General features: G+C 34.8%; 1 protein-coding gene and 1 pseudogene across 1 annotated transcript; both read right to left on the reverse strand.

The window, feature by feature from the left end:
* Window positions 1-5,142: 5,142 nt before the first annotated feature.
* On the reverse strand, window positions 5,143-6,667 carry LOC149255247 (protein CDC73 homolog; annotated as a pseudogene).
* A 4,641-nt stretch (window positions 6,668-11,308) lies between these two features.
* Window positions 11,309-14,075, reverse strand: LOC149255248 (uncharacterized). The gene is made up of 2 exons (XM_089460408.1): window positions 13,835-14,075; window positions 11,309-11,816 (listed from the first exon to the last, which is right to left on the reverse strand). The coding sequence occupies exons 1-2, from the start codon at window positions 13,955-13,957 to the stop codon at window positions 11,733-11,735; spliced, it is 207 nt and encodes a 68-aa protein (XP_089316534.1). The 5' UTR covers window positions 13,958-14,075; the 3' UTR covers window positions 11,309-11,732.
* Between the last annotated feature and the right edge of the window lie 7,067 nt (window positions 14,076-21,142).

Genomic DNA, 21,142 nt, shown 5'->3' on the forward strand with positions numbered 1-21,142 from the left:
TGAAGCATTAAACAAATCTTCATTTACTCCAATATTACATTGTGCCTCAACATAGTGAGCGGATTCAGGTGCTTTACCTTTGTCTGCATCATCAATGTTACCTTTCTGTTGATTTCTTTTCTGCTCAATTTTGTCCCATGGTAGCTTGCATGTAGAGGCATCATGTGATCCATTTCTTTTGCAGCGAATGCAGTGCAGATCTGCCTTTTCTCCTTGAGAATGTCTGCCCCACCTGCCTCTGAAATATCTTCCTCTTCCTCTTCGTCCACCTCTTCCTCTTGTAGAATCTTGAGCAGGATGTTTTTCTTTATGAGCAAGGCACACAGTCTCTTCAGAAGATTCAGGGGCTGTCTTCTTTCCAAAGGCTTTATCTCTTTCAACAAACTTTTTCACAAGAGAGTCAAAGGTTATATCTTTGAGATTTCCATTTGCTTGCAATGACTCAAGATAATTGGAGTAAGTAGGATAAAGTGCCTTGAGAAAAGCAATAAGAGGGATATCCAGTGCAACCTTAGTGGATTTGATATCATGCATTATAGACTTTACTTCAGATGCAAGAGCAAGAGGATCATTATTTTGCAGTTCAAGAGTGAAGAGTTTAATCATAAGTTGAACAACTTCAAGTGCAGAATGTGAGTCATAGAGTTCTTTCAGCTTTTGTAAGGCTTCAAAGGCAGTTGAATATGACGAAATATGGCGACTCACCTCTTCATTTACAAATGCTGCAATTAATGCATAAGCCTTGCTGTTATTGTTTTCCCAAATGATGAGTTCTTTGTCTGAGGTAGGCTGTACAGGGTCATTGTCTCCTTCTCCGACACACACTCCTTTCCACAACTCATTGAAAATGAGGGTGTGTTTTATCATCCGGGACCATTCGGGATAGTTCTCCTTGCCAGTGAAAACTATTCCCACCATAGATATGATTGAATGCATTGTAAAATCCAAGATCTGTAAAAATATTTCTGCTGCTAAAAGAAAATTGATTCTGATATCAAAATGTATTCTAGCCTCAACTTTAAACACAGTCCAACGCAAAAGCGTTAACTATGTTAGTCACTTTGAAAGTAGCTTTATAAAAGAAAAACAACACTATGGTAGCCCAACAACGTGGTATATATTTCCAGCAACCACAACAAACACTATATACAAAGTGTATTAAAGTCATCCAAACGCAATTGATATACTATTGATCATTGGAAGGCATGAACAGAGTTCTGCTGCGCTAAAGATCTTTACCAAACAGAATGCTTTAAGAGTATCAAACGCTATTCATAAAATGTGAATAGAATTCCGCTTCAGGTAGCGTTCACCGTGTCTCAAAATTAGTGTTCACGGAGCCAAAACCCGCAGGTCATATCAACAGCAGCGTTAAACAATGTTCAAAACTCCAAAACGTTCAACACACAGCCACAATTTTCAATTTAATCGTGGAGTATTCAAACAATTTTAATATTAATGTATTATTCAGACCTCGAGCAAGGCAAAAGGAGAAGAATCAATTCGGAATGTGATACCAAACTTTGGAATAGAACGGGTCTCGATTCGCCAGAGAGCGCTTCGCTGCGCCACAACAGCTGCAAAACTTTGGAATAGAACAGGTCTCGGTTCGCCAGAGAGCTCTTCCGCTACCCCACAGCTAGCACCATGCTTCTGCTTTGCCAGAGAAGTGTCCACAACTCCACAGTGCGATCCTGCGTGGAGGCACCAGCTCACCAGAATTCGGCAGTTCGAACCAGCTCAGAAAGGGTTCTTATGCACTGACGTTCTTTTTTATAAAAAGAATTGTGCGACTAGTAATCACCGAAGGTCCACCAAGGATGAAGATATGTAGCGCTCAATAGATGGAGCACCAAGCCGAGGAAGGGCCGACAGCTTATAAAAATGGCAGTCACAAGTTATACGAAGGTATTTGATATAACATCACAGTGCATGCATTCCGCAGACAGAGACAACATGAGACCATCAATAATAGTCTGTGGACATACTTCCACGTGAAAGTGAGGTGGGAGTCCTTGGTTCTGCTCGAAGGAACCTACAGCGAGCGGGAGATGTTGGGGATCCGCACAGTCATAGTATGCAATGATACCATGTCAGGCGCAGTTACCATGTCAGAGACGTTTATGAATCAGTCAGAGAGCTGAACAGTCAGACAGGACAGAGTAATCAGGTGAATGCAATTCATGCAATGGAGGCGCAGATGCAATAACACTCCTCTTTTTTTGTTTATGAATCAGTCAGGCAGAGGGGCAACTAATTTTATGAAGAACCTGCTCAGCTATATGAAGAGCAGACAGGGAGTTACAAGGGACACAAAGGCTAATAAGAGTTGGCTCTGATACCATGTCAGGCTAGGAGTAACTCCATTTTGGCAGAAAACTGATTCATCTTATTCCATTAGGCATGTTATTGTTATATACAAAAGGATGTGACTGTTCAGTTCATCTTCTGATGACTGTCCACATTCCTATTTAATTATTTACATGAATTCACCCAATCGTGAGGATTAGGTGTCAACAGTTCACCCATGTCGTTGTCAAAGAGCAAGCTCAAGATACAACCTAAAGCAACTGGTATACGTATACAATAAACAATGAACACATTAGAAAGAAAACACGCTTTTGTTCATATTTTCCTTTACGTATATATATTTTTTCTTCATCAAAAGCTTTCTTTCAGAGAAAGAGAGCCTAAACTGTCAAAGCCAAACCGGCAACACAACCTCAGCCTCTTCAGACCTGCATGATCAGTTTTTACAAGAGATTGACAAGATAAACGAAGAGCTCATCTTGCTCAGAAACCTATCTTGAAGATGCAAACATACCATGGAGCCAATTGCCAATTTAGAGAATTAAAGACCATGTCCAAAGATCCATGTAGATATTTTCGAACACGCTCGCTTGAGAAGAACTCATCTTACTCAGAAACCCATCTTGAAGATGTAGCCATGCCACGGAGCGAAGAGGCGATCTAGAGAAGTGAAGAACATGTCCAAATACCCATGTAGCTAAAGAACCAATCAAGACCATAGAAGTGTTTCAATGCACAACAGAACTCAGAGGTGAAAAGAAGGCAACTCAACTGATATTGGGAAAAAGTAGTCAAAGTGCAGTGCATTGGTTGATTGTCCAAATTCAATGCTAGAGAACATTTGGCTTATAGTACAAAAAATACTCTTGATTGTCGGAATTCAATCTTTTCTTGCATAGATATTATTGTGTCCAATATTATTATTTAATTGCTTTGAAAAAAAGGGAAGTTTAATTAGAATATATACCCCTAAGTCTAAATATTTGGAATATCACCATTTCCTCCATATCACCGAATCTAAATATCTCTCATATTTCTCCCGTTCCTCCATATCACTGAATCTAAATATCTCTCATATTTCTCCCTTTCCTCCATATCACTGAATCTAAATATCTCTTATATTTCTCCCTTTCCTCATATCACTAAATCTAAATATGTCTCCCTTTCTTCATCCCATCTCTGGAATGTCTCCCTTTCTTTTATAAATGCCTATGTCTTCCTTCCTTCTACGAATGTCTCAAAAATTTGAACTTATTGAATAAAAGAGAATTATTACAGAACAAAATGCAATCTTTTACAGCTTCTAAAAGAATCCCCACATTATCAATGCTACAATATGCTTATGCTAATCTTAATTAAGTGATAACATGATAGGAGGTTCACATAATTTGTGCATTATATAGCAGACTAAACTCTTTAAAATCAAGTAGTAAAAGATGTCTTCGGTGAGAATATTTATGCTTGTCAGATGGAACCTGACACACCCTACAAAAGCAAAAGGAATTTGGACAAGACGTAGTCAGGCACTTTTGAATAGCATTTTTCGGAAAGTACTGGATACAAGCCCAAGCAATCAAGTATGGGATAACCCTGGAAAACAGGGCATATAAGGATTTCAGCCAACATAACCATCTTATCAGAAACTCTAAATTTATAGCGAGTTCGTATGTAAAGTTTTCAGCCAACATAACCATCTTACCAAAAAACTCTCAATTTACAGCGAATTCGCATGTAAAAGTTTCAGCCAACAGAACCATCTTACCAAAAACTTTCTCACAATTTATAGCGAGATAGAGACTTAACCATCTTACCAAAAATTCAATTTATAGCGATGAAGCCTCTAAATTTCCTATGACAATTGTTTCAAGACTTCAGTGCATAGAACTTCAAATTTTACATCATTGTAAACAACATTATGAGTTAAGTAAGCCCTTAAAAACCTTTACCTGACATTTACATGTGCCAAAAGTAGGCCCCACCTAACAAGGGCATTTTAGTGGATACAATTCAACAAGCAGGATGTATAGAGCAAATTCCAAATAGTGTCTGATACTATACCGCATTTTGCTGCCAGGAGAAAAGGTATATTCTACCTTTACGTAGTGGTGTAAAAGCCTTCAGTTGCATATGACCATTCTAATCTGCTTTGAGCTTACCAGCTCAAGAGTATCTGTGAATTGGAATTTGCAACATTATAGTAATGGGATAGAAAACTACCTAATCCATGTGCTTCAACAGTGAGAATCTCTGGCTGCAACAAATATTGTGGCAGCTCAAGGATCTCCCATTAAAGGCATTTTAATATATATGGCAAATACATTCATAAAGGCGGCCTCTAGACAATACTATGAACACTGGTATTTAGAATGTTGAGTTGGACCTCCTAGCCCGCATGTATGCATCCAACTTTTCCCAAATCTCTATTGTTGCAGCTTTATCTTGATGCCGCTTATGTTTGCTAATCTGCAGGTATATTACACGAGCTAAACAATAAGCATACAAAATTAACGGCAAAATAAATGAGTGTACATGATACAATAAGCTCTAATAGACTGAAATTTATCCCATCATCTGGAACAAGACAAATCCATAAGCAGCGTGTTATAGAAGCAGAGCTCGGAAACTTGACAATACTCGAAACAGTAACAAAAAGGTCTAAATCTCATACCGAAACTATCTTCACATTCCACTACCTCGCAAATTTAGCAGACTCCACACTGTCATCTTCAAAGCGAATGTGAAACCCCAGGACTGTAAACATCAACACCATCTATTAGATGCATGACATTACAATTGAAAAGAAAATCCAATAAATCTTGATCACCTTACCTCCTGCAACAAAGCATTGAGTTTGAGAATTCAACCCATGGCGTTTGTGGGGTCGGATGGACGCAGGAAAATTAAATAGGAAAAGGAAAACTTACTTTTATTGAATATCTCTACATGGTCCTTGAAAGGCCAAACCTTGAACTGCCATTCCTTCGCAAGCACTTACACCGCAATGACACGACTCCAGTCACTGGGTGACCAAACGGATGGTTTATCCCTCACCTCAAACATAAACCCTGTCTTGTCACGGCCACTCTTCCTCTGGATAGTAATACACTCTGGCTTCTTGAGCATCTCCTTCACCTTGGCATCAGGGGTGTGGTAAACTCCATCCTCCAAAAATTCCTTCACATTGTACATATTCAAGAGGGTCTGGAAGGCACTAGGAACAAGAATTATAGTCACACCCTCACCAACACTACTGCTGTAACTTACATTTAATGCCAGCGTTAAATGCTGAGGATAGCCTGGGATTTCCCTTCAACCCATCATTTGGCTTACTGTATTTTCCCCCAATATCAATCCCAAGATCCTTCTCAAACCCTTTTTCTTCAAAGGGTCTCTTGATGCCCTTATTGGGTGTCTGTAAATTTTCCTTTTTTGGGCACTTTTCTTTCTTCGTCCTTCTTATTTGCCATCGCAATAACGTGCTGAAAATTCTTATTCCTGCATTCCAGAAGGGCTTCTCTGTCCTTCAAGGGTTTCCCCAAAACCCTAATCAGCTCAATCCAGTCGATCCTAGCGTGGTTATCCACGTTAATCTGGTTTTCTGGAGACCCCTTTCTGTCTGTCTCTTCCCTGGGCCTTTTGTTGAACAATCCAGGATCCTCGGGGCAGTTTTCCTCGATGATAGGTTTCAGAACGAGCTGTATGGCATTGGTGGAGTTGATTTTTCCTTGTAGATAGTCCAATAGCGAGTTACAATCGAGTAAGGAGACGATCTGGAACCTGTGAACGCGGGTTTGCTGAACTGAATATGGACGCGGATTTGAATATGGAGTCTGAGCATTGTACCATAAACTCCACGAACTCTCCCGGAAGCTCGGCGCACAGATGTCAAGTGGAGAGTAAAAGTGTAAGACAATTGTTGATGCATAGGAAGGGCTATCGGCCTAAATATAAAATAAATGTAAAAATAAAAATCAATTGATTATTTGTAAAAAAAAACCTCCACCGACCTACCGACACTCACACACTTCAGTGGGGGTGTCTACTATAAAGTGGTTAATGGGTCATGGGACCCCTATCCCTCTTTTCAAGAATCACCTCCCTCCCTTCCCCCCTCCCCTAGCCCTAGCATACCACTTAAAGAAGTGGCAGCAAAAGAAATGTAGGGAGTGGATGATTCATTTAATCATTCCCCACTAACTCATCACTTAAAAGAATAATGCCCAAAAAAACCTTCACTGCCCTACCCACACTCACACTTAAAAGAATGACTAGAGTGGGGGGTGTCTACTATAAAGTTGTTAATGGGTTGTGGACTCACCTCCCTCCCTTCCCCTCGTCCTAGCCCTACCCCTCGCATACCACTTAAAAAAATGGCAGCAAAAAACAATGTAGGGAGTGGATGATTCATTTAATCATTCGCCACTAACTCATTACTTAAAGGAATAATGCCCATCGTTGTTTTGTTTCTTAAATCATTTTTTTTCTTTTTAACTTTTTTTGGTTGGTGTTCTATAATTATTAATTATTATTATTACAAGCCTTTTTCCAAAAACCTTAAAAAGGGAGTTTTTTCTTTTTAACTTTTTTCTTTTTTTCTTTTTAACTTTTTTTGGTTGGTGTTCTATAATTATTAATTATTACAAGCCTCTTTCCAAAAACCTTAAAAAGGGAGTTTTTTTTTTTTTTAATTGATTTTTCTTAAAACTTATTTTTAATAAAAATGAAGAACAAGTTAAAAAACATATTTCTATCTTGCTGGGGTTTTTCCCATTTATTACTTATTTATTTAATTTTTTTTTAAGATTTTGTTTATATTAGTATTAGTCTTTTAGGTAATGGGTTAAAAGATTTATAATTTTCAATTTGATGATTGTTTTAAAGATTTTTGTGTCAATGATACTAATGGTCAAGTCCATGGTTTTAAAAATAGGTTCAATTTTAGTTGCACAAAAAGAAAGGCAACTTCATTTTTTGGTTCAATTGGATTATTTTCATATTTTAGTAGCAACAATATAGGTGATTAAAGCAATAATTTCAAATGATTTGTAATTTTAACCCGAATCCATTATTTTCATATTTTAGTGGCAACAATATAGGTGATTAAAGCCATAATTTCAAATGATTTGTAATTTTAAATTACAAATTTGTAATTTTAACCCAAAAAATGGGATTTCCTTATTAGCACCACTTTTTTATTCTAAAGTTGATTTTAAGGTTCTTATTGGCACGTTATGAACTTGCTAAGGTCACAATAGAAAAACCTGGCAAATTTAGCCCTGTAAAAATAGCACCACTTTTTTATTCTAAAGTTGATTTTAAGGTTCTTATTGGCACGTTATGAACTTGCTAAGGTCACAATTGAAAAACCTGGCAAATTTAGCCTAGCCCTGTAAAAATAAAAGTGATATACTAGTAGCCTCACTTTCTGATTTAGGATTTAAACTAAAGATATGGGTTTTTAGGGCTAAAATTCTCACTTTTGAGGCCACAATTTTTATGAATATGATAACTATGTTGTTGCTACAATGAAAGCAAAATTGGTTGCTATGAAAGCATGTAATTTGCTTAAAAAGTGGACAGTTTAAAATTGGTTTCATAATTTTGGCATTATATGGTCATTTGGAGTTTGGAGTTAGATGTGGGCAAATTTAACTATGGTAAAATTGGTTGCTATGAAAGCATGTAATTTGCTTAAAAAGTGGACAGTTTAAAATTGGTTTCATAATTTTGGCATTATAGGGTCATTTGGAGTTAGATGTGGGCAAATTTAACTATGGTAAGATGGCCATTGTGCCCATCACAAACTTTTCTGAGCATCCCTCAAAACGTTTAACAAGATGAAGTAGTATCTTGGCCATAATTCAACTGTCTAGTGTATATTGACGACACATTTTTTTATAATGAGAGCTAACAACCATCTCCATATGCCAAAAAAAAATTCAACAGTAGACTCATATGTTTCCTCCTCCAAACCATGAAAGTATAGTTGTGTATAGTTGTGTTTACTGGCTACAAAATGAAGTGGAAACTCTAGGCATTCTTGGAGGAAAAAATAATTTATATCACTTGGAATGTATATTTTCATAGTTCACAATTATGCTAGAAATATTTTCCGGATGAAACTGTGTTAAAAAATTGTGTGTTTCATCAAATTTTTACACAAATTCATCTAGAAAATATTTCTAACAACAAATGTCATCCATCTGAATTTTAATAAAATATAATGACGGCCACGAAAAGTTATGAGTGAGTCACTGCCCCACTGCTTGTGTCTGTAAATTTAAAACAAGTCAGAATTATAAAAAAATGGAATGCCTATTTATTATTGCCCCACTGTTTAGCATTTTAATAGATGATATACTCGCACATTTGTCTTTCAAGACCACAAATGGTAGAATGCTTTATCTCTGCTTCTTACTCCTAACTAGTTTTCTGATGTCTGAAAGTATCAATTGTTAACAGCCATAAAGAACTACAACTTGCCTCCCTATGTATGCATAGTGGCAAAAGCACTTGGTGTTCTTCTGGAAAGGGTGACAATCTGTCAGAGGAAAATGTGATACACTGCTTTTGGCATACATGCTTCAATCAAAGGAATAATTCTTCACGGCATTACAGGAATGGTTATTTTAAAATGCGCAAATCAAGTTATATGCTTGCCGCTGAGAGTTAAAATTCAATACTACTTCAGGGGTAACCAGTGAATATTTTTAATCGAACAAAGGAAATCACTTGAGAAATGGAGATATAAATTTTTAAGAATGATTTGCAGATGCCCATGATTTTAATGACTCAGAATAAATAATTGCTGTTAAAATGGGATTAGGATTAGGCTTAATGGGCAAGGTAACTTATCATGAAACAAGTCATGGCAAATATTACTACTCTGGAAGATTTTGAGATTTTATATAATGCAGGAAAGCAATGCTTCTTAGGGCACCTGAGTTTGTTTACTTTAAAGAGACTTTAAATTGGCCCTTGTAAAGAGTTTTCTTTACCTGCAAACAGGGTTTGATGTATTCCTGTATTGATGATCTCGCCTGTGTTTCCAAATTTCTAGTAATTTGGAAAAATGCAAATCGCTATATAAGATAAGGTCCCACTCTATCTTAACCCTATACATAAATCCTAAATGGGCAAATATTGAACAGGTTAATGCAACCTACAGAGAGTGCACCTAGAAAGCATTGTAAAGAAATACTTCAGTAATATTCATGATTCAAATAACTCTTTCCAATAGGGGTTCAAACCTAGATATTCCCTCTGAAAGAGATCAGACACACGACCTAAATATCCCCGAAAAGAGATAAAGCCTCAAATAGCAATAACCTTTGCCCTTCGAGATGAAACTATCGTATGCACTGGGAAGGTAGACCCAACCCACTCAACCATAATCTCTAGAAATCATATTTAAAAAAATTAATACATGCAAAACCCAGGACCTTCATGCATAGATTTATAATGTTGAAATGCAAGCTCAAACTCACCCATAATTAATAGTTAATGTGATCAGCCATAACAGTTAAAAATCCAAAACCATTGATACTCTATTCTAATACTTGAACAGGGAATATTTATAGATCTCTCAATTGCTGGGAATATTCTACTCTGGTAATTATAACTAATTTACAGCTCTTGTTAATGGAGAGAAGACCAACTAGGTTTACTTTGAAACTTGAGTGTTACACAATGACTGCGAAAGATAAATGAAAAACATATACAGGATGAGCAATTTTCACAAACATTTGCGTCATTCTTTTCTTAAGTCTTGTAAAAGATAGGAATGTAAATGCAGAAAGCACACCACATAATGGATTGACAATTCCAAGTTACTTAGCTTCATAATATTCATCTAATATATTTTCCAATAATATTTCTGTGCAGGTGAACTTTCAAAGAGACAAGAACAAGAAGAAAACAATAGATGGAATACAAGAGGATAGAAGACTATTAAGTTACGTATCCCATCATACATGAATCATGTGTAGTTAATTATTAAGAATATATTGCACTTTCTCAATGAGCAGATCTATTCATTTTCTGAAACCAATAGTTGTGCATATATTCGAAGCGTTCTGACCGCATATCATTACTCCTGTATATTTCATCCTTTGACATATTATACTATATTTTCCCATAATATTTCTGTGCAGGTGTACTTCCAAAGTGACAAGATCCAGACGAATACAATAGATAGGTACTACATGCCTTCATGGGTGAAGAACAGGCTACGATTCTACGAACGATCATAAGAGAGCACAAAAATATTTTGCATTTGTTCAATTCAAAAATATTTTGCATAAGTTCAATCCATTAGCATTATGAAAAGAAAATATTAAAACAAAAAAGGAAGAATAAAATAATTAGGAAATAACTACATTTTTCCAAGCAACTTATCCTCCCTTGTTCCTAGATTCTTCAAATTATAAGACCATGTTAACAACTCATGAATAGATCATATACAACTCAGAGGATGGTAGTCAAGGTAAGCCCTAGATTTTTCAAATCAAAAGCCAGGTTAACAACTCATTAATACATCATATTTAACTCAAACGATTGGCTCACTAACAGCAATGTCATAAAATGAGATTTGAAGCTCAAAGGGAAGGTAGCAATTTTTCGTCACAACCACTTGAACTACACGCAATAGACATATTAAGAAATAAATGTACACCCACATGAAAGACACAGTACAAAGATGGGATTGTGTAAACAGACAATAAGACAATAATGCCAAAATGCCAACAAGTAACAGTATTCAGATACTATTTTGAGAACCATCCACAAGTATTTATTGTCGATTTTCTAGAATGAAATAAATCTTATTTAGCAAAGATTTAATGGAGAACACCTGAAGATTACCAGTAAATGTTAGCAATAAGAACGAAAAAGTATTCAGATACTATTTTGAGCGCCATCCACAACAAGTATTTACTGTCGATTTTCTATAATGAAATAAATCTTATCTAGCAAAGATTAAATGGAGAACACCTGAAGATTACCAGTAAATGTTAGCAATAAGAACGAAAAAAAGTTCATACAGCCACTTATCAAGTCTGGACTCTGTAAAGAGATACTAGAACAGAGAAGATGGCCTATAGTAAACCTGAAACAAACAATAAGCAAGTTTTATGATTCACTTCAATCCTGATAGAAAATATCTTCAAGCACGTAGATATAAAACTTGAGGAACAAGCGACTCCATGGCCATGACACTAAATCCGAAGCATCATCTTCAACACTGACAGATGAATTCTCTTATTTGCATATTCAACTCAGAGATCAGAAATATCCACAGAGTTTACAATATAACCCATAGTACTTTAGTAAGCAGGAATTTATAAGTTCCTGAACACTAATATACTGGATGCCACGGCTATATTTCCTAAGACATCTTTAACCTTCACACAGCAAGTCCACAGTTACTCAGATTGCAGAGGAGGTTTTTCTTTTGGGTGTTTAGATGAATAATGATCTCCAATCTGATTTTGATTTGCAAGTTGGACCTGCACACAAGCACATGTATTCATCAAACATGAAGAACTTCACAATAACTTAAACATATCAATACTTTTGCTTTAACACATACTGTACAAGCGAGGGTTCCCCTGCCTACACAACAATGAGATAGGAAACGAAACCTCCAGTCTATTCAACCGGCGGATAGAAAGTTTAGTTCACCCATAAGCTGTGCATGCTTGGGCAGTGTGTGCCCATAATGACTTTATATGCTATCATACATGCAGCTAACTGGAGGTGTTCTGCCACTAAATCAAGCTAGCTACTATATCTATTAGCAACATATAACCTGAATTCATCACTAACAATCTAAGGATATCTAGATCTACAGATTGGTTGTCATATCAAATTTTATAGCAGGTCAATCGGCATACTTTCTCATGTTACGGGATTTTTCCAACCTAGAGAACCATGATAAAATTTGTCGATCTATGATGATCTGTAAGCAGAAAGGAAATAGTTGGTAATAAAGAAAATTGGACGGGTAGAAAACTACATTACCAAAAAAAAATCCATGGTTTAGAGAAATCTTATCAGAATTTTTTGTTTGATGCTGGTTCCAATAAGGAATCTTTCAATGTCCTCGTTACAATTGACAGAGGAAACATCTCCAATTACTTCCTTTCGAACCATGCCGTAGGCATCAGAGGTTGCTGGTAGTCTACAACCTTAGATGACACTTATAAGCTCCATCCTTCACTAGTATACCAGAAGCATCAGACTATGAATTTATTTCTGTAAGCTCAAATAGTGCGAGGGATTTTGCTTTATTTTTCATTGATTATTTAACTTCCATAATTTATTCAGAGGACTGTCTAAAAGCACAAACAAAGTGGCCTGATGTCCATAAGCAGCTAGAATGTGAGGGTCGAAAATTCAGTGGCCAGTACAGATCTACGAAGCCACAGTGAAAAAATTGTTGCAACTGGCCTAAGGGACTTAGGTTTGAGGGACAAGCTTCTCCAGCTCAATATCAAAATAAAAACATGTAAATCTTCCTAGTGTCTGCCACTTCTGGCAGTGCCCTAATAGTTGGGAAAAAATAGGAACTCCTCTGATATTGGGTCGGTATTCTTGTTTCAAAATTGAAACAATAACATTTTCTCTTTTATATGTTTTTTTGAATTTTTTTTGGGTATAAGATGAAAAACAATAGAAGCTTTCTGTGAATAAGGTACCCTAATTCTTGACCGTTGGTGCCCGTAAGAATTACAGTTCTCTGTTTGGGTGCCTTTAAAGTTTAAACCCTATTTCTTCCAATGGGACATTAGTTCACCAGTGAGATCGACAGTGTTAAGCTTAGCTGTCTACCAGGGTTCCATTCTCACGGTCCTCTGACCCATCCGTAAAGATTACTTTTCAGACAGATAACTCTTAAGTGCAGGTCAGGGGCAAGTCCTGATAGTTATTTTAGCAGAACATATGCCGCAGACCTGGCAGCTAAACAAGGAAGTACATTTCTGCAGTGCAGCCGCTAGGTCTAGTCTTTTCCATTATAAAAACAAATGAATGAAGGTCTAATGGTAATCATCCTCATCATCAATAATAATAATAAAATCCAAAAAACCCAAAAAGATAAAATCGTAACTTCTGGATAGTGATACTGCAACAGTAACATAATCATAATAAAATCCAACAAAAAAACCCAAAAATGGGAAAAACCATATCCTCTGGATAGTGGATGGTGCAGTAAAGCAAGAAATTTGATCTACTGCCTCGGCCTTAACTGGAATCCACCATATGCAAAGGGTTCTCTACCTATAACCACTAGATCAATCCCATATCCGCTATATCAAATCTGATTTTAACCTTCAACCGAATAAAAACCTCATAAACTAAATGATTGCTCTGGAATGTAATTGATGTTCAAGAAAACACAACTGAAACCAAGAAAAACGAGGTGGGCACCCATACCCACAAAACAAAATGAACCCACTTCAGAAACTGATATGAAATTGAATTTCGTTCGCAGAAAGAAAACAAACGGATGAGAGAGGAGGCATACCTTGCAGATGGGGCATGTGAATTTGAGGGCTGCAGCTCTGGCCTCAAACTGAGATCCTTTTTGCTTCTGATTTTTCTCAGCATTTCGTCGCTGCGCTTCAATCTTCTGCTTTCCCCTCGTCATTTTGGACAAGTATTATCTCCTCGCTTTTCGCTTACTGTCCTCTGTATTCACGGCCGATGGATTTTGGTCCCTCGGCTATATACAGAGCATTTCAGCATTCGATGAAGGAAGAGACTAATTCTTGTAGTGTGATTCTCCGTGTTTTAAATAGAGGGCTGGATATAGTTGGACCTCAATGATAAGAAATTGATCCATTTGTATGCGACACAATCATTTTAGATTTTGTGGGGAAGAAAACAAATTCAGTTTGATTTTGACACGACATTGAACGGTGTACATTTCTTCTTTAACATTTTAATGCCGACCAGAGTTAATTGCCCATCAGGGCAAATATTAGGAATATTAGGCATGTTTATGTATTAAATTATTGAACTTGCCTGATTGATTTACTGTGTTTCTAATTTATTCATTATACTATAATAAATTTAACGTACAAGATGAAAACGCAGTGAACTAATTATAGATCCATAAATGTGGCAGGGCAGTATATACCCACTGCTCAGGGCAGTATATACCCACTGTTTAAGTGCATTATACCCACTGCTCGGGCCAGTCTTATTTACCATATTATAGATCCATAAATGTGGCAGGGCAGTATATACCCACTGCTCAGGGCAGTATATACCCATTCTTTAAGTGCATTATCCATTTCTATCTAGCGGTGGGCATATACTGTCCCTGCGCAGTTATGGATCAATAGCATGGTAAATAAGGCTTGCCCTAGTGTTGAGGTTCTTATGTAAGTGTACTTGAATTGAGTCAAAATTAAAGGGTTAGTTTTCATTTTGGTCCCTATAAAGTATGTGTGTGAATATTGGGATATCATTCACTGTAAACATTAAACATCATGTAGTGAGTCAATGATTCGCTCATTGCTTTTCCATCTTATTATTTATTGGATGAGAATAATATGATATTCAAAGGTGAGGATGGAAAGATAGTGAATCAATCATTGACTTATCTCATGGTGCTTAATATTTGTTAGTAGGTGTTGGGTTATCATGCATCTTGGAAGAAACATTGAAATTTATTATGTTTGGGGTCTTGTTATCATTCCAATAATAAGGCAGAAGGTTATACCATGTAGCAAAGACTCGAAGTAGTTAAAAAAAATTGGCGTCAACCAAGAAGTTGATCGATGAGCAAACTATAGTTCAAGTTCTAAAGTTGGGGAATTAGTGGCTAGTGGCACATTGCAACAACAACCCATCTCCTTATTTATTAATTAGTACTATGGCATGTATAATGGCCTTAAATCATCACATGGCAAGCTACATCAATTTCATAAGTTCTCACATGTAGCATATTCCATACCTCATCAATCACATGATATGCATTATGAAGGGATGAGAGTCCATCAACGACATGCTCCAAGCATTAAACTTACTCACTTATCATCTAATGGCACTAATTTTTCCCGCTCATTGTGGGATAATGGTAACTTTGATAAGCAAGCTTGTGTGGGATGTTAAATCTCTTGGCTAGGCATCTAGTATTATTGATCCTTTTTTTTTCGAGGTATTTTTGGTACCACCAAGGTTCTCCTAGCAAAACCCCCCACTAGTGGAATTCTTAGATTATAGAGCTATAGAAGATTCTAGGCCTACATCTACCATCAAAATCCAAGTGACAAACAAGTTCATGGATCCTTGACTTTGACAACATCTTAGTGGATGAGATTTGGGAACTGGTGTGGTCATCGCAAGCAGGGTACAACATATTTCCTTTCTTAAAGAGATTGGTTGGACAAGGTATCAAATGGGCTCCAAAGAACTTGAAGGATCTATCATGCTCTTAGAGGCCATTAAGAACATGTGCATTGCAACAAGTCCTTAATCTTTAATATTGTTCCCAAAATTCATGAATTATAATGCAAAATTATTACACAAGTAACAAAAATTATGGGGTCTTTGCTGGAATTGAAGAAGCGATTAGCAGTTGTGGAAGTTGAATCTAAATTTGTGCAAGGGTGATCACTCCATAACTTTTAATCAAAAGATGAAAGCCAACTTGTTGAGGGGTGAGTTTATTTGATGAGGAGATGGCAACTGTGAACTAACAAATTGAACCAACGAGCACAAACCTTGATGACGTTGCTAATTGTTATGCTCTTTTTTAGATTTTCATGTGTTTTAAAATAGTTAAAATAATAGGCATATATTATAGGGCATATAATTTTTTTTAAACCATGGTGAATTGGTAACTCGTTGGAGCAATCTAGGTGAGGCCCAAGATCAAATCTAGCGACTGTCACTATAACACCAAGTGTAGATCCAATAGACCGTAAGCCAAATATACCAGGAATTTATGAATTATCAAGAGCCAAGACTCTACAAGGGTGGGGGAGCCTACTCCTTGAACCTTATCACAATGAGCCAAAGACGTCCCCCCTTGGGATTTGAAACGAGGTGGAGGGGATAATATACTATTGTACCAACCACTCAATCATCCTACTGGAGGCCATATATATATATATATGCATAAATAAATCTTCATTACTTTTCTTAACTAATTAAGCAAACATTTTTTCCCTATTTACATGATCAACTCATAAAGTAAATATTTAATATTATTATTGTTGTCATATAGTAAAATTAAGAATTTCTTTTGTTTTTAATTTTAATTCAAAAACATAAATATAAATTTATTTTAAAGTTGATTTGTATTTTTTTTGAGTTGAAATGAATTTAAATAAAATTTTAATATAGCATGGCAACATCCCCCATACTAGACTATAGAGCGTTTCTCTATGCGATAAATTACATTATATTCTAAAGATAATGTTTTTTAAGTGTTTGTATAAATAGCCATGTTTTAATAGTAAGCAAAAATGTTCAATATTTGTCAATTGAGTGTGTCCTAGGTGGTTGTTTTGGTTTACTGATAACCTCCCCATCCAAGTTCAAGCCTTATTGTGACATGACGCTCCATTCGGAGTCGCTTTTGTACTCGTTATCTTGACTATGTAACTCTTCCTTGATTATTGTGAATAACATGAAGAAGATATCTACAATGAAAATAAAAAAGTAAAATGTCCAGTACATCTTCAACTTCTTATAAATATGAAATTGTGGAAAAAAAAATGCATTGATAAATTTGTCTTCCCTTTTATTTCACTTAAGGTGAGATGGTTCTTTTAAAGTGTGATCTTCAACTTCTTATAAATATGAAATTGTGAAAAAAAATGCATCGATAAATTTGTCTTCCCTTTTATTTCACTTAAGGTGAGATGGTTCTTTTAAAGTGCGATATAATTTTTAATTGTATCATGAATCTTATGTTAATGGAGGCAGTATAAGTCTCAATCCACCATGATCTTTGCACTAATGAGGGGGTCCATAGATATATCCATAAAAAGAGTGGGAAGAGTTTTTACCATTATAAAATTCCTTCTTTTCTATTTCCTATTACTAGTGAGGATTGTTGTAAGGGAGCCCATAGATATATCCATGGAAATAGTGGGAAGAGTTTTTATGATTATAAAATTTATTTTTTCTATTTCATATTATTAGTGAAAATTGCTTTACAACTTTTTATATATATATATATATATATATATTAATTTGTCATAATTCTTATGTTAATGATAGTTTTCACAAAAATAACACTCATTAATAATATAATGATTAATGGATTGTGAAATAATTGTAATCTTATTTGATTTAAAGCAACTTTATATATATATTTTAATTTGTCATAATTCTTATGTTAATAATAGTTTTCACAAAAATAACACTCATTAATAATATAATAATTAATTGATTGTGAAATAATTACAATCTTATTTGATTTTCTTTTTCTTATATTATATTTCACTTTTTCCAAAATAAATAAATAAATAAATTTAAAATATCTTTTATAACCATTTTTTTCATCCTATATTTAAATATATATATAAATAATAATAAATAAATATAATTCAAATAATATTATTTTAATATAAATATATATATATATATATATATAAAATAACAATGCATTTCTAACCTTCGTACCAATACAATTTTACACCGATTTTTCTCATTCTTCTTTCATGCCAAGAAATAATAATATAGAACATATATTCAATCAAAAAAATATATCATCATGGTTTAATAAAGTGGCATAAAAGTATGAGCAATAAGGACATTTTTAAGGAAGTGATGGCACGATATTTGGAAGGAGTAGGTGATTTGGAAAATCTGTATTATGAAGTTATAAGAAAATACAATGTTTGGGCAAAAGTAAGTATATATATATAGTATTTATAATTTATATATATATATATATATAATTTTGGAATTTTAATATTAAAAAATTAAATTTAATATTAAATCAATTTTAAATTTTGTGTTATAAAGATTTTATATTTAAAGTAAGAATTATTGGACATTGAGTGATTGAGTGTGAATAGTGATGATTTAGTCATGAAAATAATAAATAATAAGATGTTAATTTTGTTTTATTAAGTTACAAATGGTAATAAGAATTATTATTAGTCATATGGTACATTAATGAGATGTTAATTTTATTTTATTAAATGATAAGAAGTAATAAGAATTATTATTAGTTGTATGGGTATATTTAGAGGTTTTTACAAATTTGAGTCAATATTGGCCACAATTTGTTAAGTTGGTTAGTACACCTTTATGTTATATAATTGTAAATTGAGTTTGCTAATTAACTTATTATAATTATATATTATAGCATTTACATGTTTTTCTGGTTGGTTATTTAGGAATAACAATTATAGTAAATAGAAACTATTTGTTAAGTGATACCTCAAATCTGACCAAAATTAAGGGGATCATTCTCATTTTGGTCCCTATAAAGCATGCTTGTGAATATTGGGATGGCAAGTATGGGGTTATTATATGGGTATGTGAAGGATAACTGAAATTAATTATGTAATTGATTATGCTTAGGGTTATCGAAGTTTGTACTCTATGGTAAAGGTCCACAGTGGTTAAAGGAAGTGGCATGTAATGGTTATAATGATATGAAATTCCCAAAATATCTAGTACATAATTCATAGTCAAAATATTTATCTCTTAACTTCAATCTTGAATCAAAGACTATCTCCAACTTCAATTTTAGATCATAGTAAGCAAAAAGCAAGTTTCTTCTCCTCCATCATGTATTATGTGAGAACAACCAAGAACTAGATCAATAGAAAAACTAAACTTCGAGATTTAAAATTGGGGAATTAATAGCTAATGACACATTGCAATAACAAAACACGATCTGATTTCTTGATTACTACTATGACATGGATGATGTCCCTAAATTGTCACATGGAAAGCTACATCAATTTCATAAGGTGCCAAATGACGCACATTTCATACTTCATCAATTATACGATCAGCATTGTGAAGGGATGAGATTTCTTCAATGACATGCTCCAAGAATTAAACTTGTTCAATTATCATTCGATGGTAGTATTTTTCCTTGCTTATTGTGGCATAATGGTAACTTTGACCAAAAATATTAGGTGGAATATTAAGTCTCTTTATTAAGGAACTAGTATTATTACTCTTTGTTTGTTGTTTTGAGGTTCTTTTGGTGCGAAGGTTCTCCCATGGGAACACCCTCCCCCCCACCCCACCAAGTGAACTCTCAAATTGCAAATCCATAGAAGATTATAGGCCTACATCAATCCAAGTGACAAATAGGTTCATGGATCTTCAACTTTGACAGAATTTGAGTGCTCGTGATTTGAGGAATGGTGTGGTCATAACAAGTAGGGTATAATACATTTCCTTTTAAAGAGATTGGTTATATAGGGTATCAAATGGGCTCTCGAGAACTTCAAGGAATCTATCATGCCCTCAGAAGCCATGAGGAACATGTGCATTACAACAAGTCCTTACTCTTTAATCTTGCTTCGAAAACTCATGAATTGGAATGTTAGGTTATTACACATGTAGCATAAATTATAGGGACTTTGCTAGAATTGAAGAAGCACTTAACAATAATGGAATTTGAGTGTAGTATCCTTTGGAATTTGACTCAAAATTTCACAAGGGTGATCACTCCATAACTTCTAATCAAACGATGACATCCAACTTGTTTAGGGGTGAGTTCAATGAAGAAGATATTATGAATCATTTGGAGAGGAGATGAAAACTGTGAACTAGAAAATTGAACAATCAAGCATAAACCTTGAGGATGTTTCCAGTTGTTATGCTCTTCGTTAGGTTTTCATGTATTTTAGAATATTTAGAATATTAGAAATATAATATTAAGGAAAACCAAATAATTTTATATGAAAGTTAAGCCAAATTATGTTTTTGGATCATAGTAGAACTATATATGCATTGTAAATTAGTCACAAGGTAATAACATGGATTTATGCTATCACACATGAGAGTATTTACACATCTGATATTTCCCATAGATTGAGTCCTTCATTGATTAGTCTCCCATTTGGTTTTTTCGACGGAGTTGCACAATTGGGTAGTTGTGGATGTAGCACGGTGCTTCGGATAAACAAAAGCACATAGTATAATCTTCATTGGAATGGAGGCACATACACCAACACAAGAGTTGAAGCAATCTCTTTATGGTGATTACTCCGGTTTGCCAACAAAAGAAACTAAACAGTCTACACATTTATGGTGATTCCAAATCTCTCATAGATGGAATTATGGGACACTCAGATTTTGATCACCCCACACTATCGGGTTGGATAAAGAGGATCAAGCACATATTGGGATCACTCACAACATACACTATCACTCACATATATAGAGAAGCCAACATGGAGGTAGAAAAATTGTCAAAGGATGGCATTGGAGAGCCCTACATAATCATGAAATACAGATACAAGGTGGAAAACACTACATGGGACGAGGGATTGTTCAACCTTCCGTGACACTTTTGGTCACGCTGACATACCCTTTTTGTTTTTTGGTATTTTTCAAACAACATAAATATATGTTAATGAAAGTATATGGATAGATAATCTTAGAGACTTATTATGCATATCAGAAGATAGAATATGAAAATCACTGATACTTGAAGGGGATTGGTGTTTCATAGTTTTGACATATATGGAAATTTTACGTACTAAACCAATTTCTGCTAATTGCATGAATAAACAATGCATGTGTACTAGTTTTATCTTATAATAAAATTAGCGTTTTTTTCCTCTAAAAAAAAAATTGTCAATTTTATATTTTTTGGAAATATATAGTGATGTATCAT

The sequence above is a fragment of the Pinus tabuliformis genome, chromosome 7 (genome assembly GCF_031772625.1).
Source record: "Pinus tabuliformis cultivar Carrire ecotype Pingquan chromosome 7, CPIR1, whole genome shotgun sequence".
Classification (NCBI taxonomy): Eukaryota; Viridiplantae; Streptophyta; class Pinopsida; order Pinales; family Pinaceae; genus Pinus; species Pinus tabuliformis.

Excerpts from the sequence above, each read along its gene's own strand:
- LOC149255248 (XM_089460408.1), bottom strand. The coding sequence starts at position 13,957 with ATGACGAGGGGAAAGCAGAAGATTGAAGCGCAGCGACGAAATGCTGAG. Across the intron at positions 11,817-13,834 it reads TCACATGCCCCATCTGCAAG|GTCCAACTTGCAAATCAAAA; the intron begins GTATGCCTCCTC and ends GCTTGTGTGCAG.